This window comes from Hyposmocoma kahamanoa, unplaced genomic scaffold (genome assembly GCF_003589595.1).
Source record: "Hyposmocoma kahamanoa isolate Upper Pololo Valley unplaced genomic scaffold, ASM358959v1 78, whole genome shotgun sequence".
Taxonomy (NCBI): domain Eukaryota; kingdom Metazoa; phylum Arthropoda; class Insecta; order Lepidoptera; family Cosmopterigidae; genus Hyposmocoma; species Hyposmocoma kahamanoa.
The window spans coordinates 12,435,113-12,462,279 of NW_020653945.1; the positions used below are offsets into that span (position 1 = coordinate 12,435,113).

General features: G+C 35.0%; 2 protein-coding genes across 7 annotated transcripts in view; one reads left to right on the plus strand and one right to left on the minus strand.

The window, feature by feature from the left end:
* Positions 1–14,769, minus strand: part of LOC113232866 — a 37,186-nt gene extending 22,417 nt beyond the window's left edge. For 2 of the 5 annotated variants that reach the window (XM_026467730.1, XM_026467729.1), the window contains exons 1-4: positions 14,561–14,580; positions 14,091–14,479; positions 13,667–13,853; positions 13,197–13,326 (exon numbers count right to left, since the gene is read on the minus strand). In XM_026467730.1, the coding sequence (XP_026323515.1) occupies positions 13,197–13,326; positions 13,667–13,853; positions 14,091–14,440 (667 nt within the window). In that variant the 5' untranslated portion in view covers positions 14,441–14,479; positions 14,561–14,580. The other 3 variants (XM_026467727.1, XM_026467728.1, XM_026467725.1) reach the window with 3 other exon arrangements.
* Positions 14,770–22,185: 7,416 nt separating this feature from the next.
* Positions 22,186–23,756, plus strand: LOC113233234 (N-acetyltransferase 9). 2 transcript variants are annotated; one of them, XM_026468275.1, is made up of 4 exons: positions 22,186–22,506; positions 22,575–22,684; positions 22,881–22,937; positions 23,008–23,756. In XM_026468275.1, the coding sequence occupies exons 1-4, from the start codon at positions 22,364–22,366 to the stop codon at positions 23,346–23,348; spliced, it is 651 nt and encodes a 216-aa protein (XP_026324060.1). In that variant the 5' UTR covers positions 22,186–22,363; the 3' UTR covers positions 23,349–23,756. The 2 variants fall into 2 exon arrangements, with proteins under 2 accessions (XP_026324060.1, XP_026324061.1); XM_026468276.1 differs by having other exon boundaries at positions 23,020–23,756.
* The last annotated feature ends 3,411 nt before the right edge of the window (positions 23,757–27,167 follow it).

The following is a 27,167-nucleotide window of genomic DNA, read 5'->3' on the forward strand; positions in this document are numbered from 1 at the left end:
ACTGTTTTCTTCAGTGATAACAATACTTTTGTATTCAGCCTTTTAACGATAAAAATGCAAGGTGGCTCGATTTACGTGTCCGGGAGTATATAATTGTGTGACGCAACAAAATGTTGACTGTGAACTGGCAACCAGTATTATTTCAATTTCGACAACTTTACAGGAAGAAGAACAAACTTGTTTGTGTCATTTATATAGCATCTGGTTTATTAAAATAAAATACATAGTTTTTAGTTTATTATACATGTTAAAAACAATGGAATTTCTTGCATATTATAAAATAGTGAAATCTTTACAAAATTGAGATAGTACCGGTTGCCAGTTCAGTCGCTATATGTATTTAATGTGACCAGGTACAAAATTTAAGTTTAATGTAATTTAATTATTTAAAGGTCCTCTATTCAATGAAATGAAGAAATCCTTTGAAGATACTATAAATCAGGTAAACATGGATGGCCGAATTATGTACATTTATGCTGGGCATGATGTGAATGTAGTAGCACTGTGGCGCACCCTTGGATTCCAGGATCTGCTTGAGCCAGAGTATGGAGCCAGCTTAGTGTTTGAGTTACATGAAGAAATTGAACAGGACAGCTTCTTTGTGAAGGTTAGTATAAGTAACAGTTAAAAAGATTTAATATAATGTAAATGAATTATGTAATGATATCTGTTTTGATAATTGTTAATTATTAATTACATATCAAAAGACTTTAATACTTTAAGGTATGTGTGTAGGTGTTGCATGCCATCAGTATAATAATATTATACTTCAGTTTATTTACATAATGTAATCCATAAAAATTATTATAAAGTCCATTGTAGACACTATAGTAATCAAGAAACAAATATAAAATGTTTCAGGTATTTTATCGTAACAACACCAAGATCGAAGTTCCGATGGAGTTAAGGTTACCATTTTGTGAAGATCCATGTACATATACACAGTTTCTACAATATATAGATAAATTTATCCCAAAGGACTGGGAGGCAGAATGTCAGAATGTGGCTCAAGTTTAATTTTAGGAAGGCTACTATACTGAAATGATTAGTAAAGTTGATCTAATGATCATTTTAAAATATATTACAATTGCCGAAAATGTTGAAAGAATATTTACTGCTTCAGGGTCTACATACCTACTAATTTTATAGTGCCATTATTTTGTTTGGATGATGTTGAACATTCCAAATAAACTATTACTCTAATAAAGTAGCTTACAGCAATGTTAATTTGATAAATATGTAATATACTGGAACAAATTTTTTGATAATACATACACATTCTTATTGAAAAGTAACAAGCCATAAAAATTATACCGTAACATTTTATTACTTAAATTGTTAACTAAACTGAGGATTACATTATACTAAGATTATGATATGTTTTAAAAAGTACTCATGCGTGTTTTCAAGTAATGCATTTCACTGGACATTGTTCAGTGCTTTGTGATTTTATATATACGGTAGTTTTTTTATATTATATAATATGCACCAAGTTAAGCTGGCGATTGATGGTGCGCGGTGTTCTGTAGAAATAAAAAGTTTAGATAAAAAGGAATGGAGTTACGCAATAGCACTAGCGTGCAACAATTAATGTTTCAATCACGTTATTTCACAGAACTGCACCCTCTTGTGGAGGACGTTGCGCATAGTAATGAATACCCGGCTTTAGTAAAATATTGCCTTATATTTACTAAGTTTTACAAGAGTATTTAGGGATAAAAAAACAGACTGATTATGTTGTTAACAAAGGATTAAGAAAGTGTACCCCCGAAAATGTTACCATTTGCTAAATTACCTCCCAAGTGTTTTTCAAATAGTTCATATGTTCACAATAAAAATGTTCTGTTTTATATATTGTTACTCTTGTATTTCACAGAGTGTCCGCGTTAAATGTTTCTACTGCTCGTTGAAACTCTAATATCTTAATCACACGTAGGTGTGATGATTTACTTCGATCGAGTAGGATCGACATTTCTTCATCTCTAATTGGATTAAGAAAAAAAGGGCCTAAAATCAAATTGTATATACGTGTACTACATGTTGCCAAAATAATATTTCATGTAAAATAGATTTGTCTGTTATTGTGAAGTGTATTTCTCTATTTCATGAAGTTTTTCTATTAGCACCAAATTTGCAGCTTGTTGGTGTTTGTACGTATCTTACATAGTCTTGTAAGATAAGTGGATATTCCTCTAATTCATGCGATTATAATTACTTCTTTCTAAACAAAAATATGGGATTTCCAAATATTGTGCGCACTACCAAAATTTAAATTTCTATGGTAGCTTTGATATATAATAAGAATTGCTAACGGAAATATGTTAGTGTTCGAATTTGGTTTGTCTTATTAAAGTGTTAACCTATATTTTTACAAATAAATAACACTTTGCCCAATGTTGTTAAATAGGTGTATCAAATGTTAGAAGATAATATTGTTGTTTTTGTATTGTGGTTATTATTTACAAATATATTTTACGTGGTACAATCTGGTTTCATTTTCTGAATCAGGCTAAAATATTAATTTATGGATTATGCGCCCAATAAAACATAACTAATACGTAATTATACTTTATTAGTTAAAAAAAATAATAAATAATGGTTGTCTTAATTATTACATTTGATTACATAAAAGAGTTAAAAATAATAAAATGGACGGCACAAAGACTTAACATAATACTTACTTAAATTCTAATTAGGCACACTGACACTGGTGACAAGTTTATATTGAATTTTTGAAGTGCAATACTTTTGTGTATAAGTTAGTCGGTGGAATGTGAACTTGTGTAATATGTACAAGGTAAAGAGCACATTAAGCTTGATCCTAGAGATTTAAATTCAACTCTGTATCAGTGACGATAAGAATAGTTCAAAGTTTAATGTGCTTTATCTGTACATACATTCACGCATTGAGAATACAATTTTCAATAATAATGTTACTCAAATTATAAAAAACATTTCAGTCTTCATTGTAAAATTGGCTTATTGTATAACTTTGTGCATAAAAAAGTTTTCAACATAATATTTTTAATTGACATACATGGTAAAATTTCATTGTCATGTAATATGAACACAATTCTATTCAATGTGATACACTTTGTATAAAATAATAGTAGAACTTACAGTGCATTTAATTTATATAAAAATGTAAGTGGACCTTAAGTCCTATTTTAAATCTTAAATGAACAATCATTCTTATAGCTAATTAAAAGAGTTGTAAATAGCCAGATAATAATTATCAAGATGGGATTTTGGATTTTCCAACACTCCTGCAAAAACACTTTCTGAGTGTCTCTAGTATTCTATTCTATGCATTTGAGAGAAGTGAAAGTGAAAGATCTTAATACCGATACTACGTAAAAGCGAGTGCTCAAATGCGCACTTCTTCAGGCCCTTAAAATTTAGCCTATAGGGCGACAACGAGCTGCACGAGGAGTCCCAACTGCGGCCCTTGGACTGATGCTAAATCTAACACTACTCCCACTGTTTAAGACATGGGAGGAGGCGACAACGGCGGCATGTCTATAATTGACCTGGCCTATGGAGACTATCGCGTCTGACGCGAGCCTTTAGGTGAGTGACAACCAAGCTTTATAAGTTTTAGATGGCAACACTAAGTGGTAAAAAGTAATGTCTAGAGAGTCTATGGTTTTTCCTGGAGGGAAGCGGCAAACAGTAAAACGTTGCTGTTGTATAGAAGTTTTAATGTGGAAGTCGTCAAGCACAAGCTGCGGGAGCAGCATCAGCAGATGAGCATCTCCTTCCTCCCAACCCAAAGCTGAGTATACCCTGAGTACCTTATCTAAGATTCCGGAGTAACAGCAGTCTGATTATTCTAAGCATTGGTGTGCCCTAACCGAATATTTTGTATTGTATAATATGGTCTCTTCGGTGATCTATAGTATATTTTACCCTCTGCATCTGTGCTAAATTTGCATCTTTGTTTGGTCCAATTATCATAAGGTTACAGATCGAAAGTGTGCCCACACGCACGGTGTGGGATATATTCTGACTGATGTTAAGTACTCGACCAACCGCTCTTGTGTCGTCACAGATCGAATATCTCGTCTCTAACTATGTGAGTCAAGATCTGGGAACGATTTTAGAGTCTTGGCGTGATCACTTGACCACGCATGTGTGTTTTAGCGTGCGGGCATCGGAGACGTTGCGTTATCCCCTCGCCCCTAAAAGAGTTGGAAAGTGTAGGGTCTGGGTCTACGTCGTAACATTGTGACACGATGATTGAGTCTGGCGTTTCTGATATAAGCTATGTTTTGCAGTTGACCATGAAGTTTCACACCGAAGGCACCATGGGCGTGTTGTAGTGCTCCGGCCAGACGGGTAATCAGGGTTACTCATCTGGCTATAATCTTTGCAGGAGATGGAAGGAGGTAGCTGATCGAGACGACCTGAACATTAATAGCGAAGCAGTTATGTTGAAAGCCAGCAGCCAGCAAGACGGAGAATCCAGGTGTGCCGAATACATTATTATCCGGAAACCAGGGAATATGTTGTATAGCTTCTAAGAGCCTCCCAAGTATTTCGAACTGATAGTAGATGTTATACACCATTGTCCACATTTCACGACATTGTGAATATTTCCTGACACAATAGACATTTCCTACCATGATTCTTGTTTTCCGACATGGTGGACGTGCTGGACAAAATCAAAATATTTTATCAAATTCCATGCTGAGTATTGGGAAATAAGGCTGAGCTTTGTATTGCTACTATCTCAAAAGAGGTGAGACATCCAACGTTCGCAGGCCGAAAAGAGGAAAACCTGAGGCCGCGCGTTGTTTACTGCTGAATAGAACATTCTAGAAACTAAAGTGCAGCTAGTTAAATAAAGATCCTGATAGTTAACACATTCATTGCCACTTAGTGCTCCAATTGTAAAAAAAAAATCATTTAAGAAACTTATTATGATCGCTTCTTGTGTTAACGGACTTCAAAATAGAAGATTATTTTACTTATTTACTCACTATACAAACTACATTATTTGGTTTTTATTGGCAGTTGTTATGTAGCTATTTAAGATTATTCCCATTAGTACAGGACAAAATGGGGTCAGACGATGATGAGACCTCTATAGATTATGTAATTAAATCAAGACTATACCAAATAATAAGGAGAATAAGAGAGTACAGCGCAGAAGCTGAAGCTTATTGTAAAGAAGGTAGCGATGAAAAGGAAGCAGTGCAGAAAGCACAAATATGTGTATCTAAACTAAAGAATATGATTAAACGGTTCACGACGGAACTCAAAGAATATTTTAGAATTTCAAGCAACCGTCACCAGATGAGATCTCGGACATGAGCAATATTCAATTCAACGGTGAAGAGATTTTAGCTGAAATAAAGTGTAGATAGGGGATAAGGATAAAAGGGAGGTCCAGATGGATAAGGAACACAGCCGTGTTTTTCAGCCAAATTGCCAACTCTTTCATCACCTAAATTTCAAGGAGACATATTGATGTGGTGTGAATTTTGGAACGTGTACAAGTCCAATATTTATGATAGACCAATACCTGATATTGACAAGCTTCTCTATCTGAAGTCAACATAAAAGGGAGATCCTCGTAGGATTGTAGACGGACTAGAGACTATTAATAAAAATTATGCAATCGCTGTTAAGATACTAACTGACAGATATGGTAAACGATCACAGATTATAGATAATTGACGGTCTCCGTGGGCGAGTGGCTTGCACACAGGTTTTCATGGTGTCGCCATCTCAGAGGTCCTTCGATTCCCTGCCGGGTCTTAGTAGAAACTAACTTTTCTATATTGTCTCGGGTCTGGGTGTTTGTGGTATCATCGTTGTTTCCGATTTCCATAACACAAGTGCTTTAGCTACTTAGTTTGGGATCACAGCAACGTATGTGGTGTTGTCTAATAGACGCGCATTACAGCACCCTCAGCAAAATGAAAGCTGCAGATACATCAATAAGTGACTGTAGGTCCATATTTAATGAATTGGAACGCTATCTCAGGGTTCTACAATGACTTGGGAAGAATAATATTAAGGTATCTCATTACAGAGAAATTCCCAGGAGATTAAATCTGAGAATGAAAATGAAAGAAGACAGTTGGAGAAATGAGAAAGCAGCTGGAAGTGATAATATCTGCAAAAGAAGAAGCGAACAAGATACTACCAAGCAATAACACCACCGAAAAGGACAACTATACAGTAGAGACACTTCATGTGACATACTAGAACAGAGAATCAATGAAAAATAAACCTGCAAGAAAATTTAATGATTTCAAGAGGGGCAATTATATGGAAAATAAGAACATGAGAAAAGAAAATAAATACGAAAACAAGAGTGAACGTCCACAAAGAGTGGAACAGAGCTATCCTAGAGGCCACGCTAATGCATCAACGAAACGGACATATGAACAAATGAGAGAGAAAAACAAAGTACAAAAAGAAGGAATAAAAGATTTTGCCAAGCTTAAAAGAAGCAAACTATCTTGTATATTCTGCGGAAAGGATCATTACCCAGACCGGTGTCAAGAGTATTAAGACAGTTGAAGAAAGAAGAGCGAAGCTTGAGAAACGTTATTTAAGTTGTTTGTCAGAAAATATTTTTTCTCGGATTTGCTTGCTGCGGAAAAAAGAATGCGCTTACTGTCGAAAAATAGAACATCATCGAGCTCTATGTCTGGAAAAATTTAAAGCAAGGAAAGAGACCTCGCTAACTGCTGTGAATAGCAATGGATTCACTGTATTACAGACTGCAATAGTAACAGTGAAGAACGAAAGGGAGATCAGCAAATCGGTCACATGCAGATTATTATTAGACTCAGGGTCTCAAAGATCATATGTCACTACAAAGATTTCCAAGAAGTTGAACCTACCGGTGTTGGAGAAAAATAAATTGTCTATTTTCGGGTATGGAAGAAAAAATCCTCAGGAGTACAATAGTCCTCGAGTCAAAATAGAAATAACGACAAGAAAAAATAGAATTATGTATGCGAACAAAGTACCTAGGATAAAGACTACTATTTCAACTTTTCAACACTCTAATTTATTTATAAGTAATTCATATGTGAATAAATCAGGGGATAATGTATTGTAGGAGTTTTTAAATTATTTTAGTTAGTCTTACAACTTCACAAATCACTTTCCTTCTGGGCACTTTAGTCCTATACTGAGTGTAGAAAGACCTTTAACGAAAAGGGCACTTTAGTCCTATACTGAGTGTAGAAAGACCTTTAACGAAAACAAGAACTACGTAGTCTTACCATCGTTACTAGTATTTTCTTGTATGGGGCCATATCTGAGAACCTAATACTTAAGGAGATTGAAAATGTTTTATCGTATTTTTACGAAATCTGTTTTGAAGTGTTATTCTTATTAGTTACTAAACTTCTTCCAAACAAACATTGTAATTCCTTAAATTTACAAGTAAACAAGGTGTTTGAAATTACAAAACTTCAATGTATATCGAACGCACGCGTGATGCGACCGCCGCCGCCCTCTATCAATGCAATGTACGCACAGAAACGAAAGCATGTCAGCTGTACCACAGACGGACGGCCGGTATCAACGCGAAAGGTCATTTGTGGTACCCATTACGTTCTATATTAATTAAAAACTAAATAAAATTTTAAGCGAGTATTTTGTTTTTTGTTTGTTTACAAATTGTAATACAGAAAATTAGACAAAAAAATCCGAATGCAACGTATAGCATCGATCGATCCATCGCCGCTAGAGGGGCTCGTGGCGGCACGTGGTGAGGCGTTATTTAAAGCTTTCATAATATTTTTAGTTCGGATCACAGACATATATCTAGATAGACGCCGCAAGTGTACGTACTTCGCATGTCCAAAGTAAGTGAAATTCACTTAGTTGCCGCCAGTAGGGTTGCCAGATTACGCGATTTTTCACCATTTAGGCTACTTCGAGGGGTCAGGCGGCAACTAAAAAAGTGATCGGCGACTCGGCGATGTTTGAAATAGGAAAAGGCGATTTTATTTTTTTTAATAAAATGTCTGGGGAATTACAAATTTGATTGGGGATTTTGTGGTGAATGGAATTGTAAAATAACTCATTTGAGGGTTTGAGTATATCTACCTGTGGGGAATTGGAGAAATAAGAGAGTTCATATTCTCCAATGTCCTGCAGCAAGCAGAATTGTAGAATTGTTTTCCTTGATTTTTAGGGATTTTATGGCTTGGGCGAATATCGGCTACTTAACACACATAAATTGGCGAATTAACTTCGCAAAAGTCTGGCAAAACTGGTTGCCGCTCCTACACTTAAGAACGCGCTCAACCGTTATCGTAGATAAATCGTTGCTTTTGAGGACGAAGGTGGTCTAGTTTATCCCACCTAAGATGCAAATATGTAGCGTAGCGTTGAGTTAGAAATCCGAAAATAATAAACAAATCTCAAAAACTTCACACGAGGTCGTCATTAAGTAAACTTCTTCTGATTAATAAGATTTTACCATATTTTGTCAGCAGTAACATTTTCATTTGTCTTGCCATTCATCAATTTCATCAATTGCCAACAGAAAACCATCTATACTCTGAGATGAAATCAAAGTCAAAAAATGTAAATAAAGGTGATGCACTTACAAAAAATATTCCACGAATAGTGGAACAGTGAAAAGGGCTAAAAATTTATACTAGATGTTTTATATTGTTTTTAAATTGTGTGCATGTACAAACAAAATATTATCAAATTATACTTACTTTTTATTTAAAACACCATATTTAATAAGATAATCTCAAAAAACTGTTTCTCGTGGAAAGATTTTTTATACTATTGGCAATGTTTCGGGGATGAACAACCTTTGGCTGTCCTGAGTGTTTATTCGATTTTTTATTTTATTTGTTATTTAGAAACACAAATACTTCGCACTCTCCAGCGAATATGGTAACCGATCATTCTAAATTTTATATGAAAATTAGAAAACTATTTTTTATGTATATCTCCGCTCGGGTACATCGTAGGATAGTTATTTCTATGTCAAAACAAAGCTAATTTTTTTACAGTTTCTTTTCTTTTATGATATTTTGTATTAGTTTTACTAAATAAAGTTTGTGATGAAAATAATATTACTGAAATTGCAGGCCAAAAGTATAGTATGCGACGCATCATTACCATATTATTCGCGTGTAAACCCAACGATTTCGTAGTCAGTATTAATGCATTACCATATTATTCGTTGAAATATGGTGTCAAAAAGGGTAACGGTAATACGGTAATACGATATTACGACTTTATTCGGATGAAATCCAAGCGATAGTGTATACAGTAATAGTACATTACAGTAATATTAGTTGATGTATGGTATCAATAAATGAACAGTAATATAATTATGCAAATACATTCTACATAAAAATAAAAATAACACACGAATATAATTGTTTTAAGCGTTACATGAAACACAATCATCAAGGTAATAATCATCACTTACGGAAAAAATTAACGATTGCATAATGTGTATTAACTTGTTACGGTATTACTCGTGTAAAAAGGGTGTTTAGATATTAAAGGAATAATATTAATATATTCATTACGGGGCCAGTGAAATTAATGTACTTTTATAAATATCCATCGAATTATTACAAAAAAAAAATTACAAGATCTAATTAATACTCTAAACACCAGATATGCAATAAAATGAAAACTACCGCAGCAGCATATTACCACATTATTTGGTGGGAAGGGCGACTTATAAGTAGAAGTGTGAATAATTAATTGCCATAATACTATTACTTTAATCATTTATTAAATGAAATGTTTTTTATTCATAATAATAAAATTAAAATAATAAATTTGATAATTGTTAAATGATGATAATTATAATGAACTGAAAAATGAAAAGTCAGTTTTTGATCGATAGGGATGGATAACGGGTTAAGTCGTCGGGTTGTACCCCCACCAGTGCATCACCGCGATTTTCTCATTCGGTTTATGACGGCTGTCGTTACCGAATGTGTTCCTTGAATGTGTTCCGCTGTGTATGCGTCGTGTTGTTGAGTTTTTGTTTTTTCTAAATTCTTTCTTTGTATGTGTACATGGTCAAATAGCGAGAACAATAGTATAGTAATTATAGATAACATACTAATATCTGTTCTGTCTTTATACTCCCTTATAATAAATTATTGAACAACAGAGAACAAAAACTGATAAGCTTTTGTTTATACATGAACATACGTTATGTGTCCCTATTTTGCGTGAGTAAAAAGAAAAGTCAATATTTGACATGTTAGCCACGGATATAGAAATCAAAACATAGTTTATGTTTAAATATAAAAAATATTCTAAAAAGTTTCTTTTGCGTAATTTTCTATGGGCCGTGACCCGTATCATTTTCTAGTAATTTTTTAATTGAAAATATTTTATGACACAAAATGTTTCTAAACAGTTTTGTAAATTGTTTAACCCAAAAGGGTATTATTCAATTATAATTTATTAGTCAGAATACAGTGGAACCTGTTAATAAACGAACGTGGAAAAAAGGTTTATGGTCTATGAGATGTCACTTTGACAGTGGCAGTTTTGTTTACATTTTTTGACTTCGACTACATCTCAGACTTTAATAAAATTAACTAAGGCAGTCGCAATCGATAAGATCTTCTATTACAAAAAGATGTTATATAATAAGTTCATTTTATTGGAAGGACAATAATTTTAATATTTGAAGTCGATAAAAAATTAAAGTCTAAATTTTTTTAATCAACATTCTTTTGAAACAAGTAAAATAAAGGACATAACTATCTAATCTTAGCACTTTTCTACTATATTAATATTACGACTACTTGTAATCAACAAATACTTGAACAAAAATTATTTTATTTCGATTCGATTAATTGAATGGAATACGCGATTTAGAGCGAGCGGAAGGAGGTTTCTATCACTAAATAGTTCTTGTGACGTCATAGTAGGTACAAAAAATGTAGCATGCTTAGAGATGGGTCATAGATAAATATCATTGCAATTAATACTCAGTAGAAAGGATAAATATGGATAAATATCCATATTTATCCATTTTTACTCGCGGGCACTCGCTGGCGCTCAATGGCACTCAAAAGCTCTCGCGGCACTCAAAGGCATCTGCGGGCACTTATAGGCACTCACAAGCAGTCAAATGCACTTAAAGGGACTCAAAGGCACTTGCGGGCACTCAAAGGCACTCGCTGGCACTCAAAGACACTCGCGGGCACTCAAAGGCACTCGTGGGCACTCGTGCAGGTGCAATAATTTTACTGGCCAGAAGAAGATAGGAGAAGGACTCGCCAGAACAAGGATAGGGTCAGGTCCCATAGGGCTCTTCCATTTGTCAAGGTTAACTAAACTACTATATTTGAACAACCCCTTATACAGGGTGACTGGTTGAACGAAATAAATATTTAAAGAGATGAATGAGTAGCTGATACCCATCCCGAATATGTAAAAATAACACGACTATGTAAAAAAAAAAATTAAACATTTTTATTTAAAGAAAATACTGGCTCTAACATTTTGTATTACTCTGCGCGTGACACCGCGTTCGTCAAAACAAAATCTTCTGCGCATGTGCATTAGACACCCCCGCCACTACTCGTTGAAGGCCGCTTGCGCCGGCTACCCCAATCCCGCCCGCGCGTCCCGCCGTCCGTCCGCCGGGTTAGTTCGCTTACGCCCTTCTGTAAGTCAGGACGTTGTGATTTTGCGATTAAACGCACGCGCCGCCCGCCGCCGCGCCGATCTTTGTTTTCCGTGATACATCGGTCTATTCAACTGTGTAATTCCGTGGAGTGCAGTGACACATAACGATGCCTTATCACTACACAAATGAGGAGTATTGGGACATGATACGGTGTTATGTTATGGCAAATGATGTAGTTAGTGGTGCTAGGGACCTGTACCGTGAAATGTTCCCTAAACGGCGAGTTCCATCCTACACTTCAATGTTAGGACTCAATTTTCGTTTGAGGACTTTTGGGCAGTTCACTGTGCCCTCGCATGCTCAAGGGCGAGGAAGGGATCCGTATCCAGTGGACCTACAAGAAGCGATTTTTGAATACTTTGAGCATGACCCACGCCGGAGTACTCGAAATGCAGCAAGACGATTCGGAGTGTCACAATGGACAGTGTGGAAACTCTTACACAGAGACGGTCTTCACCCGTACATTGTTAAGATTGCCGTAAATTTGTAAATTTAATCAAAATTAATTATTGTAAATAGGTATGATTCCATTTTTTAAATACGCCAAAAATACCAAACCATGCTCATACCTACTAGCTTAGTTTGTCTTTTACAACTGCCTAAAATATTGTGTACTTTAAAAAATAATTTATCGTAGTTTAATTGGTATTTTTGCCTGTCCTAAGCCAAAATCAAAGTATGAAGGGAAAATGGAATTATTTTTAAAACATTTTAAGCGAGAGAGGCTTGACACGCGCTCGTAGCGCGGGGCGCGGCGCGGGGCGGCGGGCGGTTCATTTTCCTAACAATCAGCTGTTCGTAGAGTAGCTCAAACGAACAGAGTATTAGTATTTGTAAAATGGTACGATATATTTTTTTTATAATGTTTTGGGGCGATATTTTTACATATTCGGGGTGGGTATCAGCTACTCATTCGCCACTTTAAATATTTATTTCGTTCAACCAGTCACCCTGTATATAGTACTAAATATCTGTGCAGAAAATTAAGAACCAGTTACGCGGTCAATGGTTTTCATCACCTGAAGAGGCTGTTGAAGAGTATGAAAAATATGTTTCAGAGATTGTCACGGAGGAGTGGCATAAATATTTTAAAAATTGGTTCATTCATATGAAAAAGTGCAATAACGTTAACAGAGAATAGTTTGAGAAACAATAAATTCATTTCTGACCATTTATAGTATTTTTTTCTTATTCATTCTGGAAAGTTATAGTGCGCCCCACATACATCATTATACAGCATTTACTCTTTTGCTTTATAAAGGTAAGATCTCAGTTAATTAATTTTAATACTTTCTGCTTAGAGTCGATTCATTGGTCTTTAACATTAATATAATAAGTTACTTGGTACTGGGTAAATACATGCTAATAATGTAACCAAGTGTTAAAAAAATTACGAAAACAGACTAGTTTCCACAGCAGGTTAAAACAGTGCGTTCTCTATAAGCTCGTCTAGCGGTATACACAGTGACTGCAGCCCAGAGAACAACAGAGACCCACGATGCAATAATAGCCAGCTGTAATGACACACCTGTATTGATGATGGTCCCAAGGCGACTGTTAAGTGTATCCTTCTGCATGTAGTCCATAAAATCATATATTGCCTGGCACATCAGACGGAAGTGTATGACGGTTACATGATCCCCTGCAGCATGGATTTCCTGCAATTGTTGATATGAAGCATTATGTTCTATTCATTACTGTGCAAGTAATATAGACAATTTATTTTTATTTATTTTATTTATTTATTTATATATAATACAAATACAATCACATATACATCAAATAAATGTTATAAATGCTAATTTTTGATGTGCTTCTCATTTTTGTTATGTGTAAAGTCTTTACAACCACTGGATAAAGTTTTCACCAATCGGCAATATTATAGTATTTTAATTACAATAAAGTCCATTTTATTCCTTAAAAATTTCAGATATGCACTTTATGTTGAGACTCTGCCTATGGTTTTAAATTTAACAATACAAAAATTTGTAAGCTTACCCTGGCTAGGAACCCTCTATACTGAGTGCAGGTCCTGACAAAGCCATTGGTGATAATTGCTGCATGGACGATGTTGTAAATACAGAAGATAGCAGCAAAGCAGGACGTTGGGATCCAGCAGTAGATAACTGCGTCATTATGGCGGGTAACTTGGTGACGGGTTGAAACCACTATGGACTCTCCTTCACTGTAATTGAAGAATATACAATTACAAAACTTTTAAAAGTACAAAGGCAAATACTGTACCAAATATTTAAGTCATTAAAACTTTTTGGCGAAAAAGAGACAAAGCTTTAAAGTGGGTAAGACATGATCCAGAAATGATACTCTAGTTTTATAGTGGCAATGCACGTTTCTATTAACATAACATTGTTATGAACTACATTACACATAGGATTCTGCATAGAAAATAAAATATACCTACATTTCCTCCATAGCTGTAGACTTTTCATCCTCATATTTTCCAACGTCGCTGATACATACTCTGTACATGTGGAACAGGAACAGCAATATTGCGTAGACCAAGATTGGTATAGGTGCGATTACGGCATACCAACAGTACGAATTGTGGCCCCCATTGAAGTACTGTGTTGTACTTACGCCAAAAAATATGCAACCGCAGTTAGTATTTTCAAAATAACCTCCAGGGCATACATCGAGCGTTGTTTTCCAGTGATTAAAAGGTATCGCTATGCAAATTGTACTCAACGCGAGAAGTAACGCCAACCCCGCATAACACCAAGTTAATCTCCTTTCTGTCTGGTATTGATTCATTGTTATGTTCGAGGCACTGTTCCCTGTAATGATAAAGTGCTTTCAATAAAATGTGGAACATTGGTAAACACCGTACTCAATATTAGTAAGCTATTTAAACAAAAAACCTAAGCTATATACCTGACTTGAAACAGTTATGATGGTCCAGTCATTTATTACACAGTTATCACAGAATAGTGATTAACATTTTTTCTGTTAGAAATAGTCACATTTCGTGATAAATATGTTATCTTATCAAAAGTAAATTATCATCTATCACATGCAAAACCAAACAAAAACGAGCGAATCGAATACCTACTTATTACGGTGTATGATCTTAGAGGTGGGTGACAAATAACGTCACGATGAAAAAATCACCATGATCCGATGTCAAATAGTATCACCGTGACTCGTACCGAAGGAACGACATTCCAAAGTCACATAGGTGTTCCTCCGTTCCAATAGCTATCCCCGTCACTCACATCACGTCATACGTATTTGATACAATGCGCGATCTCCGTTCCGTGGTGACTGAGCGCGCCACTCGTAGTTCTCTTCAAATCGGGCCATTTCGGCAATGAGAGCGAATGAAATAGGATGACTTTCTTTGCTCACTCACAAGAGTCGTAGGTGCTTATTACTACTAGAAAGGGAATGGGAATGAAACTAAAAAGGGAAGGGGATGAAAAAAATCTGCAGCAGTTATTATAAACCTATTTATGAACAAAGTAAAATATTTTTGTATACATATATGTATTGTTTTATTATAGGAAGAGTTGGTATTTCATAAATTACGTATTATTATTACTTTGTGTATTCTACTAGAAATATAATTACATTACACTATTGCTATTTTAAAAAATCCAAAGATTCGCATTAAATAAGTAACAAACAAAATTACATTAAATCCAAAATCAACTTTTTGAATGGAATTGAAACTTATTACAAAGGGAGTAAAAACTTAAATCATTGTACAAAAAACGGCTATAAGTATTAGAAAGAAGCCGCTGGCTAAAATCGTATATCGTGATGTAAGTTATAGGCGTGACAAGGTCACGGAAGTAATAGACGATGATTTATCACTGTGATTTCTTTGGAACCGGAACGACCGTCACGGCGATAGAAATGTAACGCTATTCCCCATATTCTATGCTTCTATTCTATTCTAGTATTAGAGGTTTGTGGCTTTTATTCAGCGTTGCCAATGTCAAATGTTCAAAATCCCCAAGAATCTCAGTTAAAATCCCCAAATTTGGGGAGAGTAAAGTTCATATTCCCCACATCTCGAGTTTTCATTACAATTTATTAGAAATACATCGCTTAAAAATATAATAAAGAATTAAGATACTCAAAATGTAACAATCTATTACATTTGCTGTGAATGTAAACAGAATGTTACATGTAAATCTAATTATAAAATTAGATGACCTTAAATCGTTTATTTATTTTAATTAGATTCAACATTAAACGCTCTTTAAGAAATCAAAATCTTTCGTTTTGCTTCATACCGGGGACCGGCCTAAGCGGGAGAAAAAACCGCGAACTTAACACGCACCTACTGGTAATTTTACAATTCAGAATCAAGTGCTCTGATCATTGACTTACAAATAAATGGACGACGGGTCTAATACAAAAACCACGAAAAAAAATGTCCCAAGTCAACCTATTCGAAATTTAAATTGTAATGTCATCGCAGTATCGCGCTGTCAGTAGAACAAATGAAGACTAAAGCGGAGTGTCGCGCTCTGTATACGATTTTAGCGCCTTACAAGTGCGGACACTTTTTAGCGCGGACCCGACGTCCATATAATTGTAAGTCAATGGCTCTGATAATAATTCTATTTAAGCTGCTTGTTAATAATACGAGTGATGTGCGATGTTGAAAAACACGTCAATATAGTTCAAAATAGTGTTTCTAACAGTAACGATCAAACTAGCGACGCATCAGCAATTGATAGATTTAAAAAAAAATTATAAAATGTTAGAATCCCTAAATAGCGCCAATCTCACAAAATCTCCAATCTAGTTAAAATTCCCCGCAATTTGGGTAATTCCTCATAATTTATTACCTACGCATACTCGATGTATGTATGTAGTCATCGAGTATATAACCAGAAACATAGACGAAATAAGGGCCATATATTCCTGGCATTGACTTACAATTATATGGACGTCGGGTCCGCGCTAAAAAGTGTCCGCACTTGTAAGGCGCTAAAATCGTATGCAGAGCGCCAAACTCCGCTTTAGTCTTCATTTGTTCTACTGACAGCGCGATGCTGCGATGACATTACAATTTAAATTTCGAATAGGTTGACTCGGGACATTTTTTTCGTGGTTTTTGTATTAGACACGTCGTCCATTTATTTGTAAGTCAATGATTCCTGGTAACACATTAGCGATACAGCTCTTATAAATATCAACTCTCGCTTGCACTGAAATATACTGACCTGTGTGTACGTCTCCGTATATTCCAAAAAATATTCTGTATTTATGGTAATAAAGATAATATCTGTAACAATGCCGTGCTGTTCTATTCGGTGGTGCGGGAAAAACAGCAAAACATCTAATTACAAAACAAAAGGAAGCACATTTCATCGGTAATCAAATATTAATTATGTAATTTTGCAATTTCTGTCCATTATAGCAAAGCTCTAGTTAACTGGTCGATTTGAAGTGAAACTATTGACGACACCCGTCAATTGTTTCGAACTCAGGCTAGCCAATCGGAGCGCAGTTGTGACAGTAATGATATGGCAGAATAATTTTCAAACAAGTTGTATGACATTTTGTCTCTATTTCTGGTTATATACTCGATGATGTAGTACAACCTACGCCAAGAGAAGTATCGATAATTTTTAGTATCGAGTACTTTTACTTTCGATCACAAATTTTGATTAGAAAGGTATTGCTTTCGACACCGATACTTTTGTACTCGATACTTCCTACTTTATCTTTCTAATTTGTACATTCACCTACAAAATAAATGAAAACCAAGTCAACAGATCTTAGATTTCTTTTCTTCCTAGGTGCAGATGACCGTTGCGTTGCCAGCCGTTTTTACTTTATTCTTCTCAGCTTGTATATTATGCCGCGTTCTCACATTCGTGCGATAGGCGATGCGAATAGCGATGCGATGCACGACATGCATGTGTAAACGGTCAGTTCGCTTTTCGCGTCGTGCCGCGATCTCACATTCGTGCGATAGGCGATGCGATGCACGACACGCATGTATAAACGGTCAGTTCGCTTTTCGCGTCGTGCCGCGTTCTCACATTCGTGCGATAGGCGATGCGAATAAAGATGCGATGCACGACACGCATGTGTGACACCGCGTTTACACTAGCGTCGATTCAATCGACGAAACAATCGTGTCGAGAAATTGAAACGCGTTCACACATTCATACGATAGGCGATGCGATGCACGACACGCATGTGTAAACGGTCACTTCGCTATTCGCGTCGTGCATCGCATCGCCACTCGTGCGATCGCGTCGTGAGCGGTATCACAGCAGCGGTATTTCGAGCACGAGTCGAAGGACACGAGTTTTTGTAAAGGTGAAAAAGGGGTTTTTTTAGAGAGAAGTATAAAAACTAAAATCAATGGTAAATGTAAACATTTGGTATTTCATGGCATGTATCCATATTATTTTCGTAAATATTTATACAATGCATTTTCATTAAAACGTATACAACAAAAGGTTATTGTAAATTCTCGGACAACACCCAAACGGGGTAATTATCACGGCCTTGTATATTAAACTGGATCGCGCACTAAGTTAATAAAACGAGCCGAGTGAGAGGCTTCAAAATAGTAATGCGTCTCTTTCATTCTGTTTCAGCCAGCCATATTGTTTTTAACTTTTTAATTTTTACAGAAAATGTGGCCGCTTATGGATGACCAAAACTACTAATATTATTTCATAATTCAAATTAGTATACACTTGTTTGATATGCTACTTCATGATAGAAGGTTTCATTGTTGATATATATTTTTTGTATTATTACAGTAAAAGCATATTACCTTTAAGCTAATTTTATTTAACCAAAAGTTGGTAGGTCAATGACCAAAATTAAAAAAGTTAATACACTAGACACTACCTAGGATGATTTTATTTAGCCTGGGCAACTTGTTAGACAAAGACAGACCACTACTTCGAGCTATCTCACGTACCTCGGTTTGTTACTTTTATTTAAAATAAACCTTAACATAACCAAATAAGGTGTAAGTTTGTAATATTGGTATATCGAAGTGCGCGATCCAGTTTATGAAGTATATAAATCCGTAGTAATTATATTTGGTGTCAATTTCAATAGTAAAATCTAATGACTAAAATCTAATAAATTCCGTAGTTTTAAAAGTGGTTACATAATAACATTAAAAAGTGTCCGCACTTTTAAGGCGCTAAAATCGTATACAGAGCGCGACACTCCGCTTTAGTCTTCATTTGTTCTACTGACAGCGCGATATTGCGATGACATTACAATTTAAATTTCGAATAGGTTGACTTGGGACATTTTTTTCGTGGTTTTTGTATTAGACCCGTCGTCCATTTATTTGTAAGTCAATGCATAATAATGATAAAATCACAAACGTTATTTAAAAAAAGCAAATGCTTTGTAATAATTATTACGAAAATGATATGGATAACTATTATAAAACACCGAGTGTACATATATCAATGGTTGTTTACTTTTTTCTGAAATAAAAGTAAACTTTAAAAAAAAAAGTCCATGACATGCTTATTTACTACATATTTTTGAACATAACACAAAGTAGGTACTTGGTTTTGGAATATCTAATTATGTATGTATATTATATATATCTAATATTATTATATATATTAACAAATGTTTACATTTCATTACACGCGACACCTACCTATATACAATGGTATAAAAATACTTACATTATCTTCAGTGTCTATTGTGCGTTCGCAGCCATACACTGACCACAAGAAATTTTCCAAGTAAAGAACCATATAGGTCATATACATCTTCCACCCCCATACCCGAAATTATAGATTGTTTTTTTCTTACGAAGATACGCACGAAAATTTGTCATTAACTTCTTCGCTTTCAACTCATTGACTGGTAATTTTATAATATTAATACGGTTCCATCCATCGTTAACTTTGTGTTTAATTTTGTGGTTTGGATGTTTTGGGTTTCAAATGAGTTCTTCGGTTTCATACATATAGTTCTAAAAATACAAGTCCCGCGCATTACTCCAATTCATTTTGTACCTACGTATTATCGCTAGCAGCTTATTTATATATAAAGTACTCTGTGGTTTATCTGAAGCTTGACGAATAAGAAAATGGCAGGCTTTTATAGTTACAACTACGGTCTTTACAAAGATTATTAATTTTATTTTAAGTATATTATGAAGAAAAAAACAAAAAAGAAATAGCAATGAAGAAAGTTAGAACTATATTCCTTAACTGAAACCAAATTACAAAATACTTTATCCTTTTAAAATAAATTTAAAATTAAAATTAAAATTCCACTTATTACGAATTCAAAGTTCTTGTCCAAAGTGATAGAAGATAATGTGATCTATGTGAGAGTGAAAACTTAAATATTGACTACTGCCGCTTAAAAGACTATGTAAAAAAACTGAATAAGTGAACTAAGTTATTTAAGATAAATAGAAAACAATCTATTAGAACTACAATGGAATATTACTGAGTATCCGATAATTAAACGAAGACATGACTCAAAGGACTTGTATCTAAGTCAAAACCATTAATAAAAAAGGGACTTTTTTTATTGGTTTTTACGGGTCTGGGTACTTGGCTCATATTAAGCCCATCGTCAAAATAATCACTTTCATAACGAAAATATAACACTTAGAAAGTAAAACAAAAACACTTTAAATTTCACAGTGTTAGATATAAAGTTACATATTGGTTTAAATAAGTTTTTTCTTGAGAGTAACGATTGAACGTTTTTTGGAATATCACTGTCATCTACACAAAGGTCCTTTATTTCTGCCACAAGCATTAGACGATGAAAACGGTATTGAACACAGGTGAAAATGATATGTTGTAAGTCGATTGTTTCTTCGGTACAATGAGGACATTTATCATTTTGAAGGATTCCCAATCTCTTTAGATGAGCAGGAATTCTGCAGTGGCCAAATCTCATTCTATTGATTGCAGTTAGTTATCTGCTTCCGTGAGTCTAGATGCGTTTTATTCCACCAAGGTTGAGCGGGCGAGCTCATTTGTATGCTGGTGTACCACTTTGCTTTTATTTCAGTCGCTTTCCTTCAATATTCCATCCATAAGGACTTCGGTGACAACATGAACTGGACGTGGAAGTCAATGTAAGGTACTTTCAAACAAGAGGAATGTTCTTCATCTGCTGTTCTTCATGCAGCTCCATCATGTTCTTCATTCCCAGTAATACCAGAATATGAAGGTACCCACATTGTATGTTATATTTTTACATCTACTATACATGTCATGTAGCAATTGTTTTATATTATATACTATACATAACACAAATTATATTTATATTGTTTGTTATTGAATGCAGCCAATACACTTTGAGAATCAGTAAAGGTAATTATATTAACAATTTCGAGAATATTTACATAAAGTAATGCTTAGTAAATAGCATAACACTCCGCTGTGAAGATACTACAATAGTTGTTAAGCTTGAAGCATTCAGATAATTTAACCCGTGGGTCATAAATCTTATGTATACCATCTGTATACATAGTGTATAGAGACTTGTTTTCAAGAAATTTTTGTAGCTCACGTTGGTTGTCAACTTTTTGAATAAGTAGTGTTGCCACGTTGCCCAAGGAGGAAGTAGTTAAACTTTAACTAAAAAAGTTGCTAGATTCCAAGAAATTAATTCTAAGTTAAATTGCCTAAAGTGGCTGAACAAAAATATAATTATGGGATTGCGGTTTTAAATGCATATTTTTCTTAATTTTACAAATTATAAATCGAAAAAATAATTATCATCAATATCAATCAAATCATTATCATCTTGTGATATTGAAGGTTAAGCTTTATTTTCGTTTTTTTCCAATTTTATACTTTTCTTACTAAAAGATTTCACTATCAAATATTTTGTTTTGTACCTAATAATTTCGTAAATCTAAATAAATCTATGTAGCTAAAAACTGGCTACAATGGCAACACTGCGAATAACTGTTTATAATGTATTGGCTCAGTTCATAAGGAACAATGTTATTAAACTTTGGATTATTATTTATCCACTTAACATTGTTTTCAGCTAATACCATCTCATTTCCATTTCATAATTTCCATCCTTCATTGTTTAGATTTACCTATAACATACTACCTACCCTATCTTGTTTATCACCGTACCAAAATTCCGTTAGCTTTTATTTTTATTCCGCGATTTCCTTTCCCCGTTTTTAAATTCCTATTAATATCCAAAACCACACATCAAAGTAAGTTCCACAACAACAACAACTGCGACGACAATGATATCCTGAAGTCTCAAGAAGGAAGAAAGTATTGGAAGAATTATCAAAAATTGGCAACTCAATCGAAATTGCTATGGCTAAAGGCTGGATGCCATAGTGCCAGGAAATAAGAAAAAAAAAGTAACTTCGCGTCGCCACTTGTATCTAACTTCGCGACGCTACTCGTTTTAACTTCGCGATAGCGAAGTGACCGTTTACATATGCGTATCGTGGATCGCATCGCTTATCGCACGAATGTGAGAACGCGGCAAATAAACGGTCACTTCGCTATCGCATATCGAAGTATCGTATCGACCCGTTGGAATCCTGAGTCAATCTAAGCACGCCGCCTCAAATTGCCTATCCTCTTTGTGGCGGCCATATTTACAGAAACATAATTAAACTTCATGTTTAGGCTGATTGCTTTGCCAAAGCCTTAATAAAAAAAAATGTGACGAGTAAATAGGATAGAGAGTATTTGAGAGCTATTCAGTTTAATGAAGAATAAGGAAATAACAAATTTTAATGTAAACAAAATTTTACAAACAGAACTTCCAGTTATCATGAAATTAAATACGAACACAAAAATGATTAGTCAGAAAATTATTCTTGTTCCTTATCAAGCACACCATGTACCAAAGTATGTGTACGTAAACGTTATTTAGAAGTTACGATGCTTACTTTATTAATATAATATTGTTCGGACAGATACCACCAATGGTTGAAGTCAGATGAACTGCAGAGGCTCACAGCTTCGGAACCATTGACATTAGAAGAGGAATATGAAATGCAGAAATCATGGATAGAGGATGAAAATAGTATGTCTTTTGATAAATTCTTCAAGTACTATACTATTAATACTATAAAGAGTGTTAATTACAGGTGATGAAATTTTGATAAACTTGCTTTTTTATTTGCTAAATATATAAATACAACTAAATGTTTACATCAGTTTAAAATAACTTATCATAAAATTAAATTTGACTTTTCTAATGAAAATTTATTTTATTCCAGAATGCACATTTATAATCCTGGAAAAAGAAGCATACCAAGAGAAACAAAATGAAATAGGTTATTGTCGATTATTAGTAAAAAACAATCAAGTACCTATGAATTTTTTGAAAACTGAAATGTTTTTCAGATGCTATGATAGGAGATACCAACATATTTATCACAGACAAAGAGGCCAACACGGGTGAAATAGAAATAATGATAGCAGAAGACTCAGCAAGAGGAAAGAAACTTGGATGGGAAGCTGTTATTCTCATGCTTCTGTATGGAATAACCCACATTAATTTAAAAACATATGAAGCAAAAATATCTCTTACAAATGAAATCAGTTTAGGAATGTTTAAGAAATTAGGATTTGAGGAAAAATCAAGAAGTGATGTGTTCCATGAAATAACCCTAGAGAAAAAAGTTTCAGATGAATGGAAAGAATGGCTAGCTAAGCATGTTCAGTATGTAATAGAAAGTTGTTAAATGAATGGGTCTTCATACATAATATAAGCATTTGTTTTATATAAATCCATTCTTTCTTAATATAATGTTTCAATTGTTAATAAAATTATATATGTAGTGTGTAGTTTATTTAGATAATTCAGGTTTTTTGTTTCAAAGTGGTAGCACCTAGACAGTATCAACGCCCCCAAATGCTTCCCCTATCTCCCTAGAATTCTTCAGTGCCCACTGGGGGGCACCAGGTAGTACACACCGGACACACCATACAACGGTCGAAAATTATTTACCTACTACTACTACTATTATACAGCAAGTCGCTATCTGTAGACGGGCAAACGTGTGCGTGAAATGGCAGGGTTACCCATCACTTTCTCGTACTATTACGTTACGTGGTCAGAGCGACAACAAAGCGAGAATTCTACCGCAAATCTATTATGTATCCTAATAATTTCACATGTTCATAACGTATTTATATCGATATAATATTATATTTTTCATTCATTCACTAACCAGAATGTTATTGAAGATTTACTTTAAAAATACATTAAAAGCGCTTAAAATGTATATCTATATTTTGGACAGATACTTAAGGTATATGAAATTGCGTGTCCAAGGTTACCTAATAATTATTAGGCATATTTATCGGCAACACAAATTAAAAATTCGCGCACCTTTGTCTACTAAGTCACGAACTTATGGCGCCTCATTAGATATAATGATATAATAAATCTATATTATATATATATTACTCTGCACTAATTAAATGAAGAAAACATTAACTCAATGAGTCTCAGGGTCGTATTCTAGAACTCTATTCAATGCTCAAGTCAGGATTGCACTGGCAACACAAGCACTGGAAATACGACCCTAATGGCAGGGACTTGAGTATGATTTCGAGTGCTTTAAGCCATACTCAAATCCTGACTTGAGCATCAGTCAGTCAGCAGAGCACTCAATGTTCTTGCCATTAGGGTCGTATTTCCAGTGCAATCCTGACTCGAGCATTGAGTAGAATTCTAGAATATGACCCTGGTGCAATCCTGACTTGAGCATTGAGTAGAGTTCTAGACAAGTTTTTTTTTTACTTACTTCGTTTCATTAGAAGTCTGGAAGAGGATCCCGATAATTAAATGAAGACTTGGCCCAAAGGACTTTCATCCAAGCAAAAAAAAGTCTAACGTCAACGTCACCCTGCTATTTATCTAGAATCTTGGCAAACTGTGTGGAAAGCAAGCAGTAAATCTCCTTGTAGATATTTTCATGATATACAGCCCGATATCTCTGTCAAACCCTGGTTTTCGCGTATACATTTTGAGAAACGTGTTACTTCCATCATTACAAGAATGAGATTAGGATATCTGAACATCTTGCTAGACTCATATAGTACCTGCAGCTTGATTTGGATTGTCTCTCCCGATCGAAAACTGCGTTTTTTATGGTCTTTTTTGAGTCGAGGCGCATAAATGCGATTCACAACTGGCCGATCGGAAAATTTTGACATTTCTAATCGGAACAATAGTTGATTTAACTCGCAAATTAGATAGATATAGTAGGAATCAGGTTCATGTTCTCGCTCAGAAACCCATCTGATTTCGAGACTACCCATCGGATCGATTCCGATTTGAATCAAAATCAAAACGCAGTAATTTTACATTCACATGGAACACCAAATATATAGTGTATGATCTATGGAACACAACATTGGCAATCTGAACCACTTTTTCCCTTTCATAATTTTCATCCTTCATTGTTTAGATTTACACATTGACTTATGGATTTACAGAATATTCTACCTACTATTCTGTACTACCCTACAACTATGTATACACCTACCCTATCCTGTTGATCCACCACCTTTCCAAAATTCCGTTTGCTTTTATTTTTATTCCGCGATTTCCTTTCCCCGTTTTTCATTTTCTATTAATAATATCCAAAAACCCACATCAAAGTTCCACAACAACAACTGCGACGACAATGATAAGAAAGAAGAAAAGATTCATTTCGAAGAATTATATTATGGTAGGTGTGAGACAACAAACAAGTCACTCCCATTAATAGTCAAATATTTATTAAAATTAATTAAAGTTTATTATACATTTTGTGTTATTTGATAGATATTACATATATGTATCACATACAGTGTTGGTGAATGCTTCCCATGTCATTTCAGTGAATATTAGTACATACCTGCCAGCAGACCTTTGGACTTTTGTAATATTTTGCACTGTCACTACATAACTGAACAATTAAAACTTAATTATTATTTTGTAAACATCAATTTCGTCATGGCAATTTATAATAACATCCTGGAGATGCAAAAGAACTTGGAGACTTCATTGATGCAGCGATTTGCTGAGTTTGATGCTGCACTGAAAGCTGCGTCACCTCAAGCGCACACCATTGGCAGCCTCACGACGGAGTTCCTATCATTTAAAGATCAGGTAGGCTGCATTCTGCAGCTGCTTAGGCAGCAGATTTCTAGTCTCAGCAACACTGTTGATTCCATAGAAATGCGGCACAGGAGGAAATATTTGCTGTTTGGTGGTGTGCCAGAAGCAACCGATGAGGATATCGCCTGCACAATTGAGAGCATCTGCCACAAAACTTTTCATTTGCCAAATGTTACTCGCAGGTCCATTGTTGCTTGTGACAGACTTGGGGGGGTTATTGAGGGCCGGGCTCGACATGTACTGGTGAGGTTTGCTGAGCTGGACATGCGTAACTCTGTGTGGTCAAAGAAAACTGCACTGAAGGGCTCCTCCATAGTGGTCACCGAGTTTCTGACAAGGCAGAGACAGGCGGTGTTCCTTGCAGCGCGTAGGCATTTCGGAATGCGCAATGTCTGGACTGCTGATGGGAACATTAATGTGAAGCTGCCCAGCGGTAAGAAACACCGCCTGACCACCACCGAGCAACTGGGTGTGTTAACTCCGTCGCATGCCCCTGTGACGACTCCGACATCCACCGTGCCTCGTGCGACTGCTGCGCCAGCGCCGGCTGGTCCGCCAAAGGTTGCCGCAAAGAATGTTGGGGAGCGTCTCGGCGAGAAATTTAATAACTTTCTTAATTATATATTGTTACTTTGTGTAGTTTGTATTGTGCCCGTCATTTTCTTTTTTTAACTTCGAATCGCAGCCGAACTGTACATAAATACAGATTCCCTTTAGTTTTCCACATATCTTTTAAACCTTCTGTTCAAACCTGTAATCTTATGTTCATTTCATCCTATTTAGTTGTAACAACTTAGGTACTTACACGATGAAAGTTTAATTTTAATTATTTACGTAAGGTAGGCTAGTTTTATTTTTTAATTTCAACAAAAGTAATTAAGGTAAGCTAGGCAATCTGTAAAATTTTGATTATTTTGTTTTTTATTTTGACAGCTGGTAGTTTTTTTTTTAATTTATTAAGGCTTTGGCAAAGCCAATAGCCTAAACATGAACTTTTTCAATCACATTATTTTTTTAAATTTATTAAGGCTTTGGCAAACCTATTAGCCTAAATTTAATTTAATTATGTTTCTGTAAATATGGCCGCCACAAAGAGGATAGGCAATTTGAGACGGCGTGTTTGGATTGACTCGGGATTCCTTAAAACGGGCCGATACCGGTATTTTAGTTCGAGATTCGTATAATTTCGCGTTTTAATCTTCGATTAAGGCACAATAGCACTATCCTATTCCACTTTAAACTAGATTTCACAAAATAATTGAAAGTCAAAATAAAAACGACACGTTTCCCTCCAAAAGGCCCAGAGCGAGTCACATTCGGTTGCGTTCAGAAATTGTTCAGAAACACACACACACACACACACACACACACACACACACACACACACACA

Bases quoted from the DNA above. Each gene is read 5' to 3' on its own strand.
- LOC113233234 (XM_026468275.1), top strand. From the start codon at position 22,364: ATGAAGAATAAGGAAATAACAAATTTTAATGTAAACAAAATTTTACAA. The intron at 22,507-22,574 runs GTATGTGTACGT...TTGTTCGGACAG, and splicing joins CAAGCACACCATGTACCAAA to ATACCACCAATGGTTGAAGT. The intron at 22,685-22,880 runs GTATGTCTTTTG...ATTTTATTCCAG, and splicing joins ATGGATAGAGGATGAAAATA to AATGCACATTTATAATCCTG.